The 16,277-nt window shown below is 36.4% G+C and overlaps 1 protein-coding gene across 3 annotated transcripts in view; it reads right to left on the reverse strand.

The window, feature by feature from the left end:
• Positions 1–4,610: 4,610 nt before the first annotated feature.
• LOC113234482 (bromodomain-containing protein 8) overlaps positions 4,611–16,277 on the reverse strand; it is a 41,983-nt gene continuing 30,316 nt past the window's right edge. For all 3 annotated transcript variants that reach the window (XM_026469811.1, XM_026469810.1, XM_026469812.1), the window contains exons 9-18: positions 16,048–16,179; positions 15,410–15,513; positions 14,648–14,784; positions 12,287–12,408; positions 10,278–10,412; positions 9,444–9,516; positions 9,032–9,146; positions 6,841–6,975; positions 5,932–6,040; positions 4,611–5,147 (exon numbers count right to left, since the gene is read on the reverse strand). In XM_026469811.1, coding sequence (XP_026325596.1) covers positions 5,016–5,147; positions 5,932–6,040; positions 6,841–6,975; positions 9,032–9,146; positions 9,444–9,516; positions 10,278–10,412; positions 12,287–12,408; positions 14,648–14,784; positions 15,410–15,513; positions 16,048–16,179 — 1,194 coding nt within the window. In that variant the 3' untranslated portion in view covers positions 4,611–5,015. The remainder of the gene's footprint in view (positions 5,148–5,931; positions 6,041–6,840; positions 6,976–9,031; positions 9,147–9,443; positions 9,517–10,277; positions 10,413–12,286; positions 12,409–14,647; positions 14,785–15,409; positions 15,514–16,047; positions 16,180–16,277) is intronic.

A 16,277-nucleotide genomic window follows, 5' to 3' on the forward strand; every position in this document is an offset into this window, starting at 1 on the left:
CAGTTCAAGTGTAGTTTGATTGCAACCCGTGCGACTGCACAGCGACTATAAATTCTGTGTCTCTAGTGAAAAGGGGTACAAGTAAAAAAGCTAACTTTACAAGGACATGCGACGAAAATGCTTAACGTTTAATACCATATTACGCTTTAACTGTTTTTGTAGTCTCCTTGTAAAGTTGGTATTTTTTACTTGTACCCCGTTTCATTACAGTCACAGAAATAACGGCTGATTCGTAGAAAAAGTGGCGTGCAACTCTGTTACTTTGCATTTGTGATACTGTTTGAATCTTGCTATATTTAATAGCTGTTTTGTACGTTTCAAATTGCGTAAACGTAACAGTATTGCACCAACACCATTTGACTGCAAATTTTACTTATCAACTGTACGTTGATGACGACTATAATCAACGAAAATTAATCGTTGATTAGTGATGATAAAAATTGATTGACTTTAGTTGATGATGTTGATAGTAAAGTGAGTATTTAGTGGCACTATAGCAATCTTGTACCAGTATATAGGAAGGCATATTGCAGGTTGTAAGTTTTAATTTAAGTAAAATGTATATTATAGACAAAATATGATTTTTTATTTCACCCTTTCCCTTGAAGAAACAGGATAATAATAATAATTGTTTATTTCAACATAAAATTAATTTAAGTCATTACATAGTAGGGAACAAACTTACATAATAGTGCTTAACAGTGACTGATTGTTGACCAGTCGATCAACATCTAGACCCCACAAACGATCTGTGCTAGCGAATAGTACTGTAGTCGCCACGACGGGCCAGCATCAATCGTATTTGAGACAATATAGCTTACGAGTATTCAGAAAGGTAGAACAGAACTAGAACACGACGCGGTAACAATAATATGCACGGGTCCGCAGCCATATTTTTAAGTGAAGAGCGCGCTACTAGTGATTGATAACAATACAGTTTTTTTTATTTTTTTTTATTTATTTATTTCAGGCAACTAGGACCCATAGATACATACCTTACAGACTAACATACATATAATATAACAATAATATAATAAAACAATAACAGAAATATTAAATAAATACCTTACGGACTAATCATAAATACAATATAACATGATAATATACATATAACACTGTTTATTTACACGTATGTACTTCGACGTGTGACGCAACGTGGGTGTCCGGTAGCCGTCCTCGGAAACGCCGGTATATGACACCCTTCGGCCAAAAGTCTTCTCTCATGAAGGTCGACAGGTGTTGAGTTGGTACTCGCACCACAAATGAACTAAAATTCACATTGTGGCGCGACTCCAACCGCTCGACCCTCAGGTTTGCATTGGCCTTCACTCGCATGTACTCCACAACATCCGCAGACTTGGTGGAGTGTAGACGCGACACGTATAACAACGTCGTCGGTACCGCTGGACGCAATAAATGATTCGAGCCAGTCAGGGCGGTGCCACTAAGGTTTCGGCTGATGTTCTTCTTTTTCTTTTCCACCTTCCGAAAGCCGTCCTCGTCGCACTGATCAACTCGTCTCGGTGGTACTGACGACGCAGCTCCAGATACGAGTTTCTTTTTCAGTTTTCCTATTTTATTGTGAAGTGTATTAGATATTATGATCATGACTGTACAAGAATATTATCAGGTGGAGCACGAGGACTTGTAAGTACCCCGTGCAACAACCCAGGTGCAGCACGGGTCCGCAGCCACTCTGACGTCCCAAAACCAGTAAAGTACAACTGTTCATTTGGGACCCAGAAAAGAAAGGGTATAGTTTGAAAAACAATTAGTGCGTTTAAAAGATACTTAATACTATGTTAGTTTAGGAGTATAGTGTGGTAAGAAATTGGGGAGTAGGTGTTGTGTATTTGAGCCTGGGGGTCTACTCTCGATCTCCGTCCGACATCCGTCCGAAACAATTATCGCCAAATAAGCAATACTTGACCAAATGAAAAGACGCGTGATGCGAAAGAATCTTCATACTTGACACTTGTCTTTTAATTTTGTCGAATATTACTTATTTGACAGTAATTGTTTCGGACGGAGATCGAGAGTTGACCCCCTTCGAAAGTGCGTGTGTGTAAGTGAGATAAATGATGGTGTGTTATAGTGGTGATTTTGAATGCCGACAAGGACAATCGGGGGCATCTTAACAGTATATCAAGAAGATGGAAGGTCTGAATTATATGTATAAAAACAGAAAAGTTACATTTCATTGTAAGGCCCTGGCTTCGGAGCTAGGTTCAATGATCTGTGTTAAGGAAATCAATGTCTTCTCTCGTGATTAGTTACTCTTATTTATTTCTGGCAGTGAATGTATCTGCTATTAATAGGATATCTACTAATATATGTGTGTGTGTATCAGTGTATGTGTTTGTGTGTGCGTTAGGGTTAGTGGTTATATTGAAAACTTATGAATAAATAGAATCTATAGAATGTAATCGTTAAGTGTGGCCCACTTCTGCTGGCTCGATTTTTTTCGTTCCATACAATGAAATGATCTTTACATGAAAATGAGTCGTTTAGCACTAAAAACAATTTGATCAGTTTTATTCATTTTTATGGACAACTCACACTTGACCATATAATGGCTATGCCATTACATTTTTATTCAATGAAAGGATAGTTTTATTTATAGCAGTTTTGTTATCTGTTAATTTATTGTTACCTCTTACAGTAGAAAAACTAAAGCCTCTGTATTTATTGTAATAAAGATAATATCTCTAACAATGGCGTGCTGTTCCATTCGGTGGTGTAGGGAAAAACAGCAAAACAACTTGTGGGACTATGTATTTACCTAAAGTAAACTGTAATGTTTTTACATTATTAAATAATAATAAATCTAATTACATACAATACAATACACTTACATACAATAACAAACAAAATCAAATTTCATCGGTAATTAAATATGTAATTTTGCAATTTTCGTCCGTTATAGCTAAGCTCAAGTTAACATTATCTTATTTGTAAAAAAAATGTAATTGACAAGACAAATAAATTTAAAAAAAAAAATTGGCCGGTTTAAAGTGAAACAATTGAGGATATCCGTCAATTGTTTCGAATTTAGGCTGGCCAATCGGAGCGCAGTTGTCACAGTAATGGTATGACCTTAGAGGACGGAAAAAAAATGAAAGGAGGCTGCCCTAACTACAAAATAAACGTGCTTATAACCAAAATCTGAAAGTTACAAATGGCGGATTTCCTTAGTGTTGTACCATAATCTATCGATAAGTTATTATCGACATGCAAATGTATGGCTTGAATGTTGAAACTGTTTTTTTTTGTTTCTTTAGTTTACTGTAACCAAAGTATGCCTAAACAAACACAAGTCTAATAATTTAATCTCCAGTGGTATATTTTTATTAAGCCGAACGATGGCAAGGCAAGGCAAATAGGCTGTCTATACGTTGGTATTGGCGTTTACCCAGCAACGTTGGACTAACATGTCATTGTATCGCAGGCTTTAAAAAAATAAGTCATTTTTACTAGTTAAGAGTTTACTAGGAACTGAGAATAACTAGTAAATGAGTCTTGTTTAATCTAAATTGAACATAAAATTATTTACCAATAAATCTAATGATGGAATAGCATTGTCATGTAATCTAGTTACATTCAAAGTTCTGTTAAAATTTGAAATGAAGATGGTCTTTGATCCAACGTTTGTTATCGGCAGTCCTATGATTTCCATCCATTCTCTCTTCCTTTTTTCATTTGTAGGAAAACTTGAAATAATAAAAATAATAATAATAAAAATCTCGTATGAATTGTATGACAGAATAGTTTTGAAACTAATCAAATTACATTTCATCTTTGTTTCTGGTTTAGAGGATGGAAACAAATAATAGTCTAATGTTGACTGCAATCACTAGCTCGCAAGCGGAAGCACTTTTGCGCAATTAATTGTCATTTTACTCAGTCTTCAAAAAACACACTATACAGCCTCAAGGTGCAGTCGCGAGAAGGCTCGCGAATACTCGTGCATTCGAGCGACCGTGCGCGCCTTCTCGTCAGCCAGGCGAAATTGACGTTTGCGTTCCGCGGCAATGTAAATTAAGTCTAGGAAAGGTTACAGGAAGGTGGTATGGGGAAAGAAGTTAGAGCTTGAGGACCCGTAAGTATGTCACAGAGTCGGAGATTAGGGCCCAGATTGTTAATTGCCTTAACTGCACCTTTTATCAGGCCAAGATAATTTAAACTATTTTTGCACCAGATTTTTCCACGTCAGAACTTTAGAAGTTCATTAAGCTCATTTCCAAGATGGACAAATGTTTTAAAGAGTATAAATGTAGAACATGCTATAACAAAACATTGTTTTATTTACTTCTATAGATAATATTAGCGACTGCCATACATAATTTGAAAGCTAAATATTGTCCATGCTTTTAAAACTAAAAATATCATAATTTATTAACAAACATTAATGCAATAATTAGGTCAGTTCCTATTTTTTATACAAGTTGGAATGCCTAGCATAACATGTTTCTCGTGTTATGAGCTTCATTTAATTTTGTAAATGTAATATAGTCAAATGTAATAATAATAGTTGGTGCTAACATTTGCGATAATTGTTTGACGCAGGACAATAAATGAAAATACAGTGTACTATTAAAAAAAAATCACATTTATTCATATTTCACAGTATGGAGTTTACAGGACAAAAAATACAATAAAGACAATTTGTACTTAGCAACTATATGCGTAATTAACTACGCAATATAATAAATATTTAACCGTGTATGCAGTGAAACTGATCATAGTACAGACGGCTTCAAAATGGTTAGCAAGTTCAGTGTTCACTTTGTTGCTATTGAATATCGTCAGAAAAATCTTGTTGAAATGATCCCGTGTAAAACTGTCACCTCTCGGTAGGCCTGTATATGACCATAGACAAATACGTTTTGTATACAAAACTGAGGGCATAGTTGCATAAGCCTGAAGAATGAAATTATATTTATTACATTTTAGGAAGCTACGGGCTGTAGGATTGTAACAATACAGATGTTCAGAAATTTTGGTAATGTCCGGGGCTAGTGGCGCTTGGCGTGCGCGGGGTTGAGCGGGCTGGTGTCGCGGCGGCGCTTGCGGCGCTGCGGGCCCAGCGGCACCATCAGACCCGCGTGCGCCTGCGCAGCCAGCAGCATGCCCAGCTGGCACACCGCCTGCAACCATCACATTCTATTCTTACATTTCACTCACTTTTATTTCTATTAATATTTCATTTCATTTTTAACCGACTCCAAACAAAGGAGGAGTTCTTAATTAGACTATTGTTTTTGTACATATGTTACGCAATTTGTGAACGGATTTTGATGATACTTTTTTTGTTAGAAAGAGGGCCTTTCGAAGGTTTAGGACCACAATGAGAAATAACCACAATTAAAAAGGACCAATTCTTGAATTGATATCTTCTTGAATTGACCACTTCTTGAAGTGACCATTTTATTTTTTAATTATAAATTAGATTTTTTATTATTTTTAGACCCTTTCGCCAATTTAGGACCACGCCCAGACATTTATCTAAACTAATTACGTTTGAAGATATGATCACACATCGATAAATCAATAAGCACACTCCACTTGTATTCTATAATTAAAATCTCTTTATCTGTTACTTATCATACTTTTTAAAGAATCGGCCACTTAGTAATCTACGATTAGTAAGAAGATTTGAGGAATCTGTTGTCTTTTAATTGACATTACCATTCCTAGATATTCCTGTCCTGCGTTAGTTGCGACGGCGAACAAAGAATTGGTAATTGCATTAAATCAGAAAGGAAGAGAGACTATAATATGGGGTAAGAACCGATATAACTTCAGTTTACAAAACATATGCATGTGCTCCGGAATCTAATTAAAAGATTCGTTTACCTTAGTTAAACGAAATCGTGGTACCATGATTTGGACTTAGTTCTAAGGTTAATATTAACCGGAACTAAGGGTTACCTCTTCGAACATTTCCTTGGCCATTGTGTAGACGCTGTGTTCGCTGCTGTTGTACATCAAGGCGTTCGACAACAGAAGCAGGACGTCGCGTTGGAACTCCGCTGTCGTCCTGTAAATTGACAATGGAATAATAAAAACTTTATTGAAAACACAGAAATAACTAAAAAAAAAATTTTTTTTTAAATAGACACGCACTTGGACAACTACAAATTACACGCAAACTCGCGAGTTAAATAAATGTAGGTAACACAAATATTTCTTCCGGTCCGAGAACCGATCCCGGGACCTCTGCGTGACATACCAGCATGGTAACCGTTCGACATGGAGGCAGTTAGGTAGTTAGAAATAGGTTCAGAAACGTGTCTAGCTCCCAAACTAGGATTTCCTGTACTGTGGGTAGCTAAGTCTCACGTACCTCCGTCAAGTATGTTGCCTTGAAATAGCAAAACTATATTACAATATAATTATTATTTTCATCAACCCATATTATACGACCGATGTGTACAGATTTTGACGACTTTTTTTTTGTCGGAAAGAGGGTACCTCAGTATTGGTCCCATTTAAATTTGAAGAAAATGTTCCACCACGAAGGGTGGCAAACTAGGGGATGAATTCGGTTTCGCGCACTTTCCGGTAACCAATTTCAATGACACTTGGCAAGTTGATATATTTCCACGAACTTTTCAGATCGGGTTTTTTTTTTAAGAACAGTTATAATAATTATTTGAGTGGTAACACGTTAGATCACATCTTCTAATATTATTATTTATTAACTAACATCTTATTTTCCAGTTGTTATTTATTATGTATAAATTAGTAAAATGACCGTCTGTTCTGCTGTTTTGTTTTATCCCTAATAAAATAAATAAATAAATGTTAAATTCTGTTAAAAAACGGAGTGACTATTACCTGATGACCCCTGCTTCGATATTCCGCCGTATCGTGGTGAGGTCCATCGGTCGTTTGATGACCATGCTGTAGCCCGGGGCCTCCTCGTCGGTGATTGGTCGGAGGAAGATCGACGCGTACTTGTGCGCGCATAGTCTGCCATATTTCATTTCATATTATAAATTTTCATAAGACAACACAGATGGCGCTACAGATCGTAAAATAAAAGTGCATTGTGTTAACAATAGGACTGGTATATTCGGTATAAAGACAGAGACTCCACTGTTCGTCGTATTACGAGCCTATCGAGTTTGCGAATAGACTCGAGTTCGACATTAGTGCTCGAGTCTATTTATGTAACCAGTCGCGCTCGAGTCTGGCAAGTACATATTAAGCGGTGTGGTGGCGTGATGTGTTAAACTGTAGTTTAAATAAGCATTAACATTTTTTTTAAATCACTACCTATTGGGTTTTTGTTTTTTATTTAATTCGTGGGTAATAGTAGTTGTTTAGTAAAATTGAACCCTACCTGTTGTACTCGAGACTTTGTAGAGTAGAAGTGGGTACGAGACGAGTTTTGGAACTTGAATTTTGTTCAAAACTCGAATTATGACTCGATCGATGACTCACGCTCTATTTAGGCCACCGAGCCGTGCAAAATTTAGTCGAGTTTATAAATGTATGTGCTGGTTTATATAAATAAATGTATAAGGGCCGACAGTCGCCGGTGGCTGACGTTAAGGCGAGTGCCGCTCGCCGTGACGTCATACTAGACCGTGTCGCCCGCGCGTCTCGTCTCAAGCGCATATAAAACCGGTTCGCAACAAAGACAAAAAGCCGTTTGAAACTTTTTTTTACCATATTAAGTGACTGGACAAACAAGACATGCGCCTGGTGGTAAGCGACACGCCTGTCCATAACAGTTGCAGTGCCACTCAGAGCTTTAAATTGCAAAGATTTGAGGGGCACTGCCACTGCGCCCGTCACCCTGAGACATAAATTGAAAAGTCCCATGTGCCTGTAATTTCACCAGCACCCTTAACCCTTCAAAACCGGATCATAGTAATGCTCGCATTACAATATCAATACAAGGATTCGCAAGCGCATATCGTCGGCGTATTGTAGAAAGGGCGAAATTGCCACTTGGATATTTTGTAATGATTGTTTTAAAATTCAATTTTGGTTTAAATTAAGATTAAGTTTTAATAATAACGCACACACTCAACATAGCCCCGCACTAGGGAAACCCTGTGTCGCGGGTGCCATGGACACACACATAGACAAACACAAATTACACCCAAACTCACGAGAGAAATAAATGTAGGTCATACAAATATTTCGCCCGGCCCGGGAATCGAACCCGGGACCTCTGCGTGGCAGTCCGGCATGGTAACCGTTCGGCCACAGAGGCAGTTAAAATTGAATTTAAAACAGGACGTAAATCGACTCCTCCTACATAAAGTATCGTATGTCGAAATTGCCAAGTTTACAGGGAAGCGTTTTAAAGTTTTGAATTCACTGAAATGAACATAACACGTGACTTTAGCATTTCTCAGTTTTATTTGGCAAAGCTCGTTACTCACATAGAGCATTATAAAATCCTAGATATCGGTTTGATGAAGAATATTTTATAATTTTATACTGTCATCTGACCCGCCCAGTCTCACTTTAGTTTACTTGCTTGGTGACCCACATCTGCGTTAGTATAAAAGTATAAAATAAATTGTGGTTGTTCATCTATCATACTTTACGTAGGAAGAGTCAAATAAGTATAAAATAAAAACAGTCGCAAAAACTAAAAAAAGCAATATGGAATATTTTCTCGAAACGTCGTTTTCGCTTTTTCTACAAAACACCGACGTTATAGAAATTCTGTATCTGTAGTTCAGTTGGTAAGTTCGGTAGCTACGGTAAGGCAACAGACACTGGTTTGTGTCCAGGCTCCCAAATCTGCTATTTCCTTGAAACCACGTCATTGTATTTTTTTACCATGGCCACACACACATAGACAACCACAAATTACACCCAAAGTCATGAGATAAATAAATGTAGGCCATGCAAATATTTCTCACGGCCCGGGAATCGAACCCGGGACCCCTGCGTGGCAGTCCAGCATGGTAACCGTTCGGCAGTCAAACGTCTTTAATGTCTCTTTCGGTAGATATGACTATCCTATTATGACGTCACATGTTGTACCCCGTCTGGTACAGACCTGCTATAGACGAGCATGACGGACTTCTTCCAGAGGCGATGTTGCCGTTCCGCGTCGTTGGCACTGGGTGACTCCGGCGCACTCGCTTCTGCAGCGCTCTCTGAGCCCGAACACGCTGCGGACGCACATACAATATCACTTTAAAGCCAGTCTGTACTTCAGAGGGACATGTCGATGGCCAGGCCGAAGTTCAGAATGAAACATCGAAACACAAACTGAAGTTCAGAGTTACAATCCAAAGCTAATTGGAAGTTCTGAAATGTCCAAAGCCAGTCTGAAGTTCAGAATGAAATGTCGAAAATCAATCTGAACTTCAGAGTGAAACATCGATAGCCAGGCTGAAGTTCAGAAATCGAGCGTAGTACGTCGCTTCTGTTGTTAAATATAATAAAGTCAAACTAAAACCACTCACGTCGTGAATCAGGTTTCTTCTTTCTGGAATAATCCCTTTTCTTCTTCCCGTCTTTCTCTTCCTCGCGGCTCAACTGCAAGAACGTAGCCACGGTTAGGCGGGAAATTACCAAACATCACTTTGAATTTAACGGTAAACTCTGTTTTCTTTTCGGGAAGGAATAGATCTTACTTAAATGTTGTAAAACTTGCGAGAGACTGGAGTCTATATTAGGCAATAAAAAGATTAGTAAATTCTGCGTAATTCATTGAAAGACAGGCGGTATAGCACTTATTTAGATACGTTATAATAAAAAATAAAAAATGGAGATCTGTAAACTTTGCCTACCCCCTTGGAAGATAAGCGAGATCACTTGTCTATAAGTACATATGTAGCAAAAAAAATTTGAATAACTGATGGTCATTAGACTCTACCTGCCCTACTGGACAACAAGCGTCATAAGCAGGCATTTATTTGTGTAATAAAAATATAAAGAATTGGAGGTCAATAGATTCCGCCTTCCCCATTGAAAGATAAGCGTTATAGTATGTATTTATTTGTGTAATATAAAAATAGAAAGAATTGGAGGTCAGTAGATTCTGCCACCCTCATTGAAAGATAAACGTTATAGTACGTTTTATTTAAATTAATTTTTTTGACTAACAGTTTACAATTTGTGTACAAGATTATCGTACAAAATAATCACTTAAACCAGCAAAGTTTCCACAAATAAACATAACTTAAAAAAGAACGAAAAATTAATTGGTATTTTTTAAAATATAATCTGTAATAACTGAAAGTCAGTAGACTCTGCCTCCCCTACACGAAGATAATAATGTAAATAAGACGCCTCACCTCCATAGGGGTGTCGTCATCCGTCTCAGTGTGTGTCTCCTCGGTCTCCTGTTCATTCGGAGGCTCCTCCTTCACGTCGACAGGAGCTGACGGCTCCTCGCGAAGGGAAACCATGTCACGGAGAGGTATGGAGTCCTTGAAATGAAGTTATATTTAAAACGGGAAACAAAATTGGTATAATTATTAATACAAAAATCGAACACTCGGAAAAAATTCTTTCGATCCGGCCGGATTCGAACCGATGACTTTTTGGCCGTAGCGCCATATATGAGAAATCTGTGATATTTCGTCTGGCACGGTATGCTAGAAGACGTCGGTTCGAATCAAAATCGAAGTAATTTTTTCTGATTGTTCGGTCTTTGTATTAATAATTATAACAAACTAGTGGACTAATTTAACATTAAAATAATTGCATACCAATTCATTAAAAAGAAAAACAAAATTGGTTTCAAGAAAATTGTAAGTGAAAGGTAAATAAACGACTTTATATCCATAATTTGGAATTTAGATGTTTTATAAACATTGCTTCCGAATGCTAAAAAATCACGCAATGATAAATACGTTAAATTCTATTGTCGTTTGTTTTTTATTTAACGTTATGTCGGGGTTTTGTAAAAGGGCGAAAACGCCATTTTGATTTCTTTTCAGAGTAGCATGTTTTAGGTTTTAACGAAAATATTTCTGTTTTAAAATTCAATTTCGGTTTTAATTAATTTTAAGTTTTAAAATTGAATTTAAAACAGGAAGCTTTCGGCCCTTCTACAAAACTACGATGACATTTTATTTAATCTTTAAAGGTGCTATTCCAACGGTGAGACGAGACGAAGATTGAAATTTGTACGGCAAAATTTCAATTCTCTCATAGCGCATCTTCGGTGGAAATGGTCTGGATTGACGAGGATGGGCGACGCGAGAATTTAAATATTTGTTGATGTAATATTGAACCGTGTATAGGTTAAAGATTAACAAAAAATATAGATATTTAGCCTTACAGTAGAAGTGGAGTTTTAATTTTATATGACAGCTAACACTATACAAAAGAATGTTAATTTATGCAATTTTATGTATTCTGAACTGTTTTTCAAACTTTTACATTCGGCATCCGAACAGTCTACAGGACGAGATATTTTTTGTTTCATATAGTTGAAAGAAATCTAATGATATCACTTAGATGCAAATGGTCCTCAAAAAGTATTACTTTTCATCATTGACTTACAATTATATGGACGTCGGGTCCGCGCTAAAAAGTGTCCGAACTTATAGGGCGTTAAAATCGTATACAGAGCGTCAATCACGCTTTAGTCTTCTTTTGTTCGACTGACAGCGAAGCAAGCAAAATTAGACAGTACTGCGATGACATTACAATTTAAATTCAACGTTTTAGCTTTTTCATACTCCTTTACATGTCACTACGTTTAAATAGGTTGACTTGGGACATTTTTTTCCTGGTTTTTGTATTAGACCCGTCGTCCATTTATTTGTAAGTCAATGGTTTTCATGGTCAAATAATATAATCTAGACAATATATTTAAATTCAATTGAAGTAGCCGGAAAACTTTTTCTTCCCTTTTTGTGTACGTATACATAAAGAATTACACTCTGCAACGGAAACACGACTTCTCGCGATGGGTAGTAATATCAATCGCGAGATTGTGGAGTACGTACGGTTTCAGATTTAAAAAGGCTTCATCTGATTGTTCTTCGGTAAACATATTTAATATTAATAATTTACGGGACATGTTACATCAACCGCGTGTTTTTCGCTAGACGAACTGAACTCTTGCCTCGTCTCATCTCGCCTCTCTGGTGGAAAACCACCTTGATATTGTTTTTAAATGCCTAATTAAGAACTTCATTCCCTTTAAACGCTCTTTAGTAAAAATTGCTATTTGGCACTTAAGGCCTTTGACCTCTCAGCTACAGAAAATGATTCGGAGGCAAAGTATATTCTCTCTCTTCTTCATTTCAGTAAATATTGAACCTTAATCTCTAATTGTTCTCCACCATACCTCAGGATCCTCGACCTTGGCGTCATCACTTTTGTCTACATTCTCCTCTTTAGGCTCTACATGTTCTGTAATTTCTTCATCTTTAGCCTGTTCTGGTACTTCTTCTTGGGGAAGGGAAGCATCTGTTAATAAGATAATAAATAATTGCTTTTAAAAAACGTATTAATTTTAGTAAAGCATTAAATAATATGATAAAACATATTTCAAGAATTATTTTTGCACATTTCCAAAATAAAATGCAATTTTCAGTTAGTTCGAAACGTCTTAAAAACAGTTACGTGTTATATTATTACCTATTAATAGCCGAATTTCACTGAATTAATTCAATTTAATTTAAAAAGTAACGATTTTTTGGTTTTGACACAGATGTTAATATTGATAATATGATTATTAATACAAAGATCGAACACTCAGAAAAAATTCCTTCGATCCAGCCGGATTCGAACCGACGTCTTCTAGCTTACCGTGTCAGACGCTATAGCAACTAAGCCACGGAACGAACCAGCGGACCTCACGAATTTTTCTATGTGTTTGCGTCGTGTCTTTGAATTTGGTTTTTCAACGACTTTTTAGTCATTGATAATATGATTATAATAATATAATAATAATAACGCACACAGTCAACGTGAACTAGGGAAGCCCTGTGTCGCGGGTGCCATGGACACACACATAGACAACCACAAATTACACCAAAATTTACGAGAGAAATAAATGTAGGCCATACAATTATTTCTCCCGGCTCGGGAATCGAACCTGGGACCTCAGCGTGGTAGTCTGGTATGATAATTGTTCGGCCACGGAGGCAGTTTCCTTGAAAATCAAATAGCATGCAGGTGATACGAATGATTTTGGCTCATCTTCCGATGTTATAAACTATGAAGTCTTTTGTTTTGTTTTGCTTCAGAATTTTGTTATATAACTAAAGTTTGTGATTGTGATCATTTAAAATGCTTATTTATTATTTATATTGAACACTATATCGCTTAAATAAATGTTAATTGTTCTATCTAGAACTTGTTTTTTTTTAATAACATCAAGTGACGGGATGAACAAGTCGTGCGCCGGATGATAAGCGACACGCTTGTACACAACAGTTACAGTGTCACTCAGAGCTTCAAATTCCAAAGATCTGAGGAGCACTGCTACTACGCCCGACCTTAAAACCAATGAGACGTATTTTTTATAATAACACAAAAATTCACAAGGAAAATAAAATGTAGTGTAGTTTATATAGGTAATTCAGGTATTTTTTTCCAAATACATTAGCACCTCCTGTACAGCATCAACGCCCCCCAATTGTTTTTGAGACCCCTACCCTAGGACTCTACACTGCCCACTGGGGGTAGGGATCACAGACTCATAAACTTTCGAATCCATTTCCCATGAGAATCGTTAAATATGGTTACCGATATGTTCGGTTTACATCCCTATTTACGTTGCGATGACACGTGTTAAAAGGTGCCTTTAATTTTGTGACGACTATAATAGTTATCATGATAATGACCGTGATAATTATCTTGGATATTTATAAAATTAATTGGAACAACAAAGTCTATCAATTACGTATCAAAAAGTGTCAAATGTCAATCTTAAAAAGGGTAATCTATCACAGAGTCCAAGTCTTTTTTTTGTAATAATGTTCAAATTTTCATTACACCGAAAACCGAATTATAACGAAACAGTTGTTCTTTCAGGATATGTTGGATGTTTATCGCAAAAACACAATTAGATTAGTTTCGGTTAGGTTAGGTTTAAAAAAAAAGCATTTTCGTCTCAAAATTACTTTCGAGGTTATGAAATTTCGACAAAACGCTATTTCTGGAAAAAGTCATTTCGGATTACTGATAGGTAACCCTTAAAAAGTAACAAACCAAAGATTTTCGTAGTGTTTATTCAGTTTTTTCACCGTTTCTCATTTTTAGTTAAAAATTAATATCTTTAATTTTAATATATTTAATAATTATCAATGCTGATATGAATCAGGATTAGGATAGATAGAATAGGATTATTATCAAAGAAAATAAATATCTGATAAAAACATGTGCTAAACAGTAAATAAATAAATAAATAATAACGCACACACTCAACATAGCCTCGCACTAGGGAAACCCTGTCGCGGGTGCCATGGACACATACATAGACAACCACAAATTACACCCAAACTCACGAGAGAAATAAATGTAAGCCATATAAACATTTTTCCAGGCCCGGGAATCGAACCTGGGACCTCTGCGTGGCAGTCGGCATGGTAACCGTTCGGCCACGGAGGCAGTTAAAAAGCTAAACAGTCAAACCGATCTGATCTCAACCTAAAGAATTCCGTATAACACGAGTACTAAAAATATTTAGTTCAAAACTTACCTGGTGCTGCTGCCTCACTGGGGGGTTCCACTATCTGAGGTTCGGGAGGCAATAGTGTGGCCTCCTCGACTATAGGTTCCTCTTGTATCTGTTCTTGAACAGGCGTTTCGACGTCTGGAGTAGTTTGTTCGATTGTGCTATAAAAACAATGAAACTTTTGGTAGCACTTCACATGGCAATTTGTATTTGCGTATTTGGTACATTTGGCAAACAATCGCCATTTGTAGATAGTATGACAAACTATTTGCCTTATTTGCCTATTCGACAAATCTGGTAGATTTCTTAACTAACATGAAAGGAGCCAAATAGGCAAATACGCAAATAAACCGTCCACCTATGTTCATATACATTATTTTAACGCCTTATTTGGCTCATCATACTTGTCAAATATTGTTAAATACTTGTTAAATATTTTTATAATATCAAGTGACGGGACGAACGAGAGCGTGGGCCTGATGGTAAGCTACACGCCTGTCCATAACAGTAGCAGTGCACATCAGAAGTTTACAAGCTTGATTTCGAGATGTATTAGTTTGTGTAACTAAATATTGGGACTTTTTGTCGTGTAATAAATTAATTATTGGTTCATTTATTGTGTCGTTCAATAAAATGTAAGTTCATTTATTGGGTTGTTTAACCAAATACTGGTTTATGTATTGTGCTTTTCAAGTACTGGTGGTATTTAAACCATATAAAATAATTAATGAGTGTTTACGAAACTACGCGTAAAACATAGAGAAATATGAATCTGTGATAAAATACCTTTCTTGTTCAATCACTGGCTCGTCCTCCACACGAACATCTGTATTATCTTCTTTTTCAGCCACTGCTGATTGCACTTCTGTTTCTTTCACTTCATCTTTTATCTGGAATTAACAATTACTTACATAGATGAACTTATATACTAGATGCGACAAAGTAAAAATCAACCCGTTCCACCTTCGGAACGGTTTGTTTTATTTATTATAGACTTATAGCTAGTTGCGGAAACTTTCTTATAATCCGTCGCACCATTTATTTTACTTTTAATCGAACTCGATTACTAATAAATTAGTGATGTCGTAATGCGGTACCAATTCGATTTCTTATAACAAACAATCGATTTTATTTATGAAAAAGTGTTAATCGTAGTTTGAATACGTTCAAAAAAATGAATTCGTTGAACAACGATATAAAGTGAAATTTTCAAATATAATTCCATAAGACTACGCGCAAGTGTCACGCAAGTCATAGTATACCTTAATTGTCACACATTTGTGGAACACGTTGTTGGTTCATATTTATTTAATCTTGCTTGTTCAATGTTTGTTATTTGTTTAGTATGTAACTGTTTGTGTTTATCTGATAAACAAATAAGATAAAATAAAAATGAATTAAAAAAATTAAATGTCGTCACTCACTTTTTGTTCGTCCGGTTGAATAACCTTAATTTCAGTGGTGGGGAACTTGACTTCTGGAAAACCGATCTTGAATGCCGTGCTGTCCACCTCCGGCACATGCTGCTCGTCTGTCGGCGTCTCTATTGCTTGTACCTAAGTTACCAAGTTATTATATTAAAATTATTGAGTATTATATTTGTAGAGGCTAATAATATGCTAAAGTATTCACGGCTAATTGTTTAAATATTTAG

This window comes from Hyposmocoma kahamanoa, unplaced genomic scaffold (genome assembly GCF_003589595.1).
Source record: "Hyposmocoma kahamanoa isolate Upper Pololo Valley unplaced genomic scaffold, ASM358959v1 84, whole genome shotgun sequence".
NCBI lineage: Eukaryota > Metazoa > Arthropoda > Insecta > Lepidoptera > Cosmopterigidae > Hyposmocoma > Hyposmocoma kahamanoa.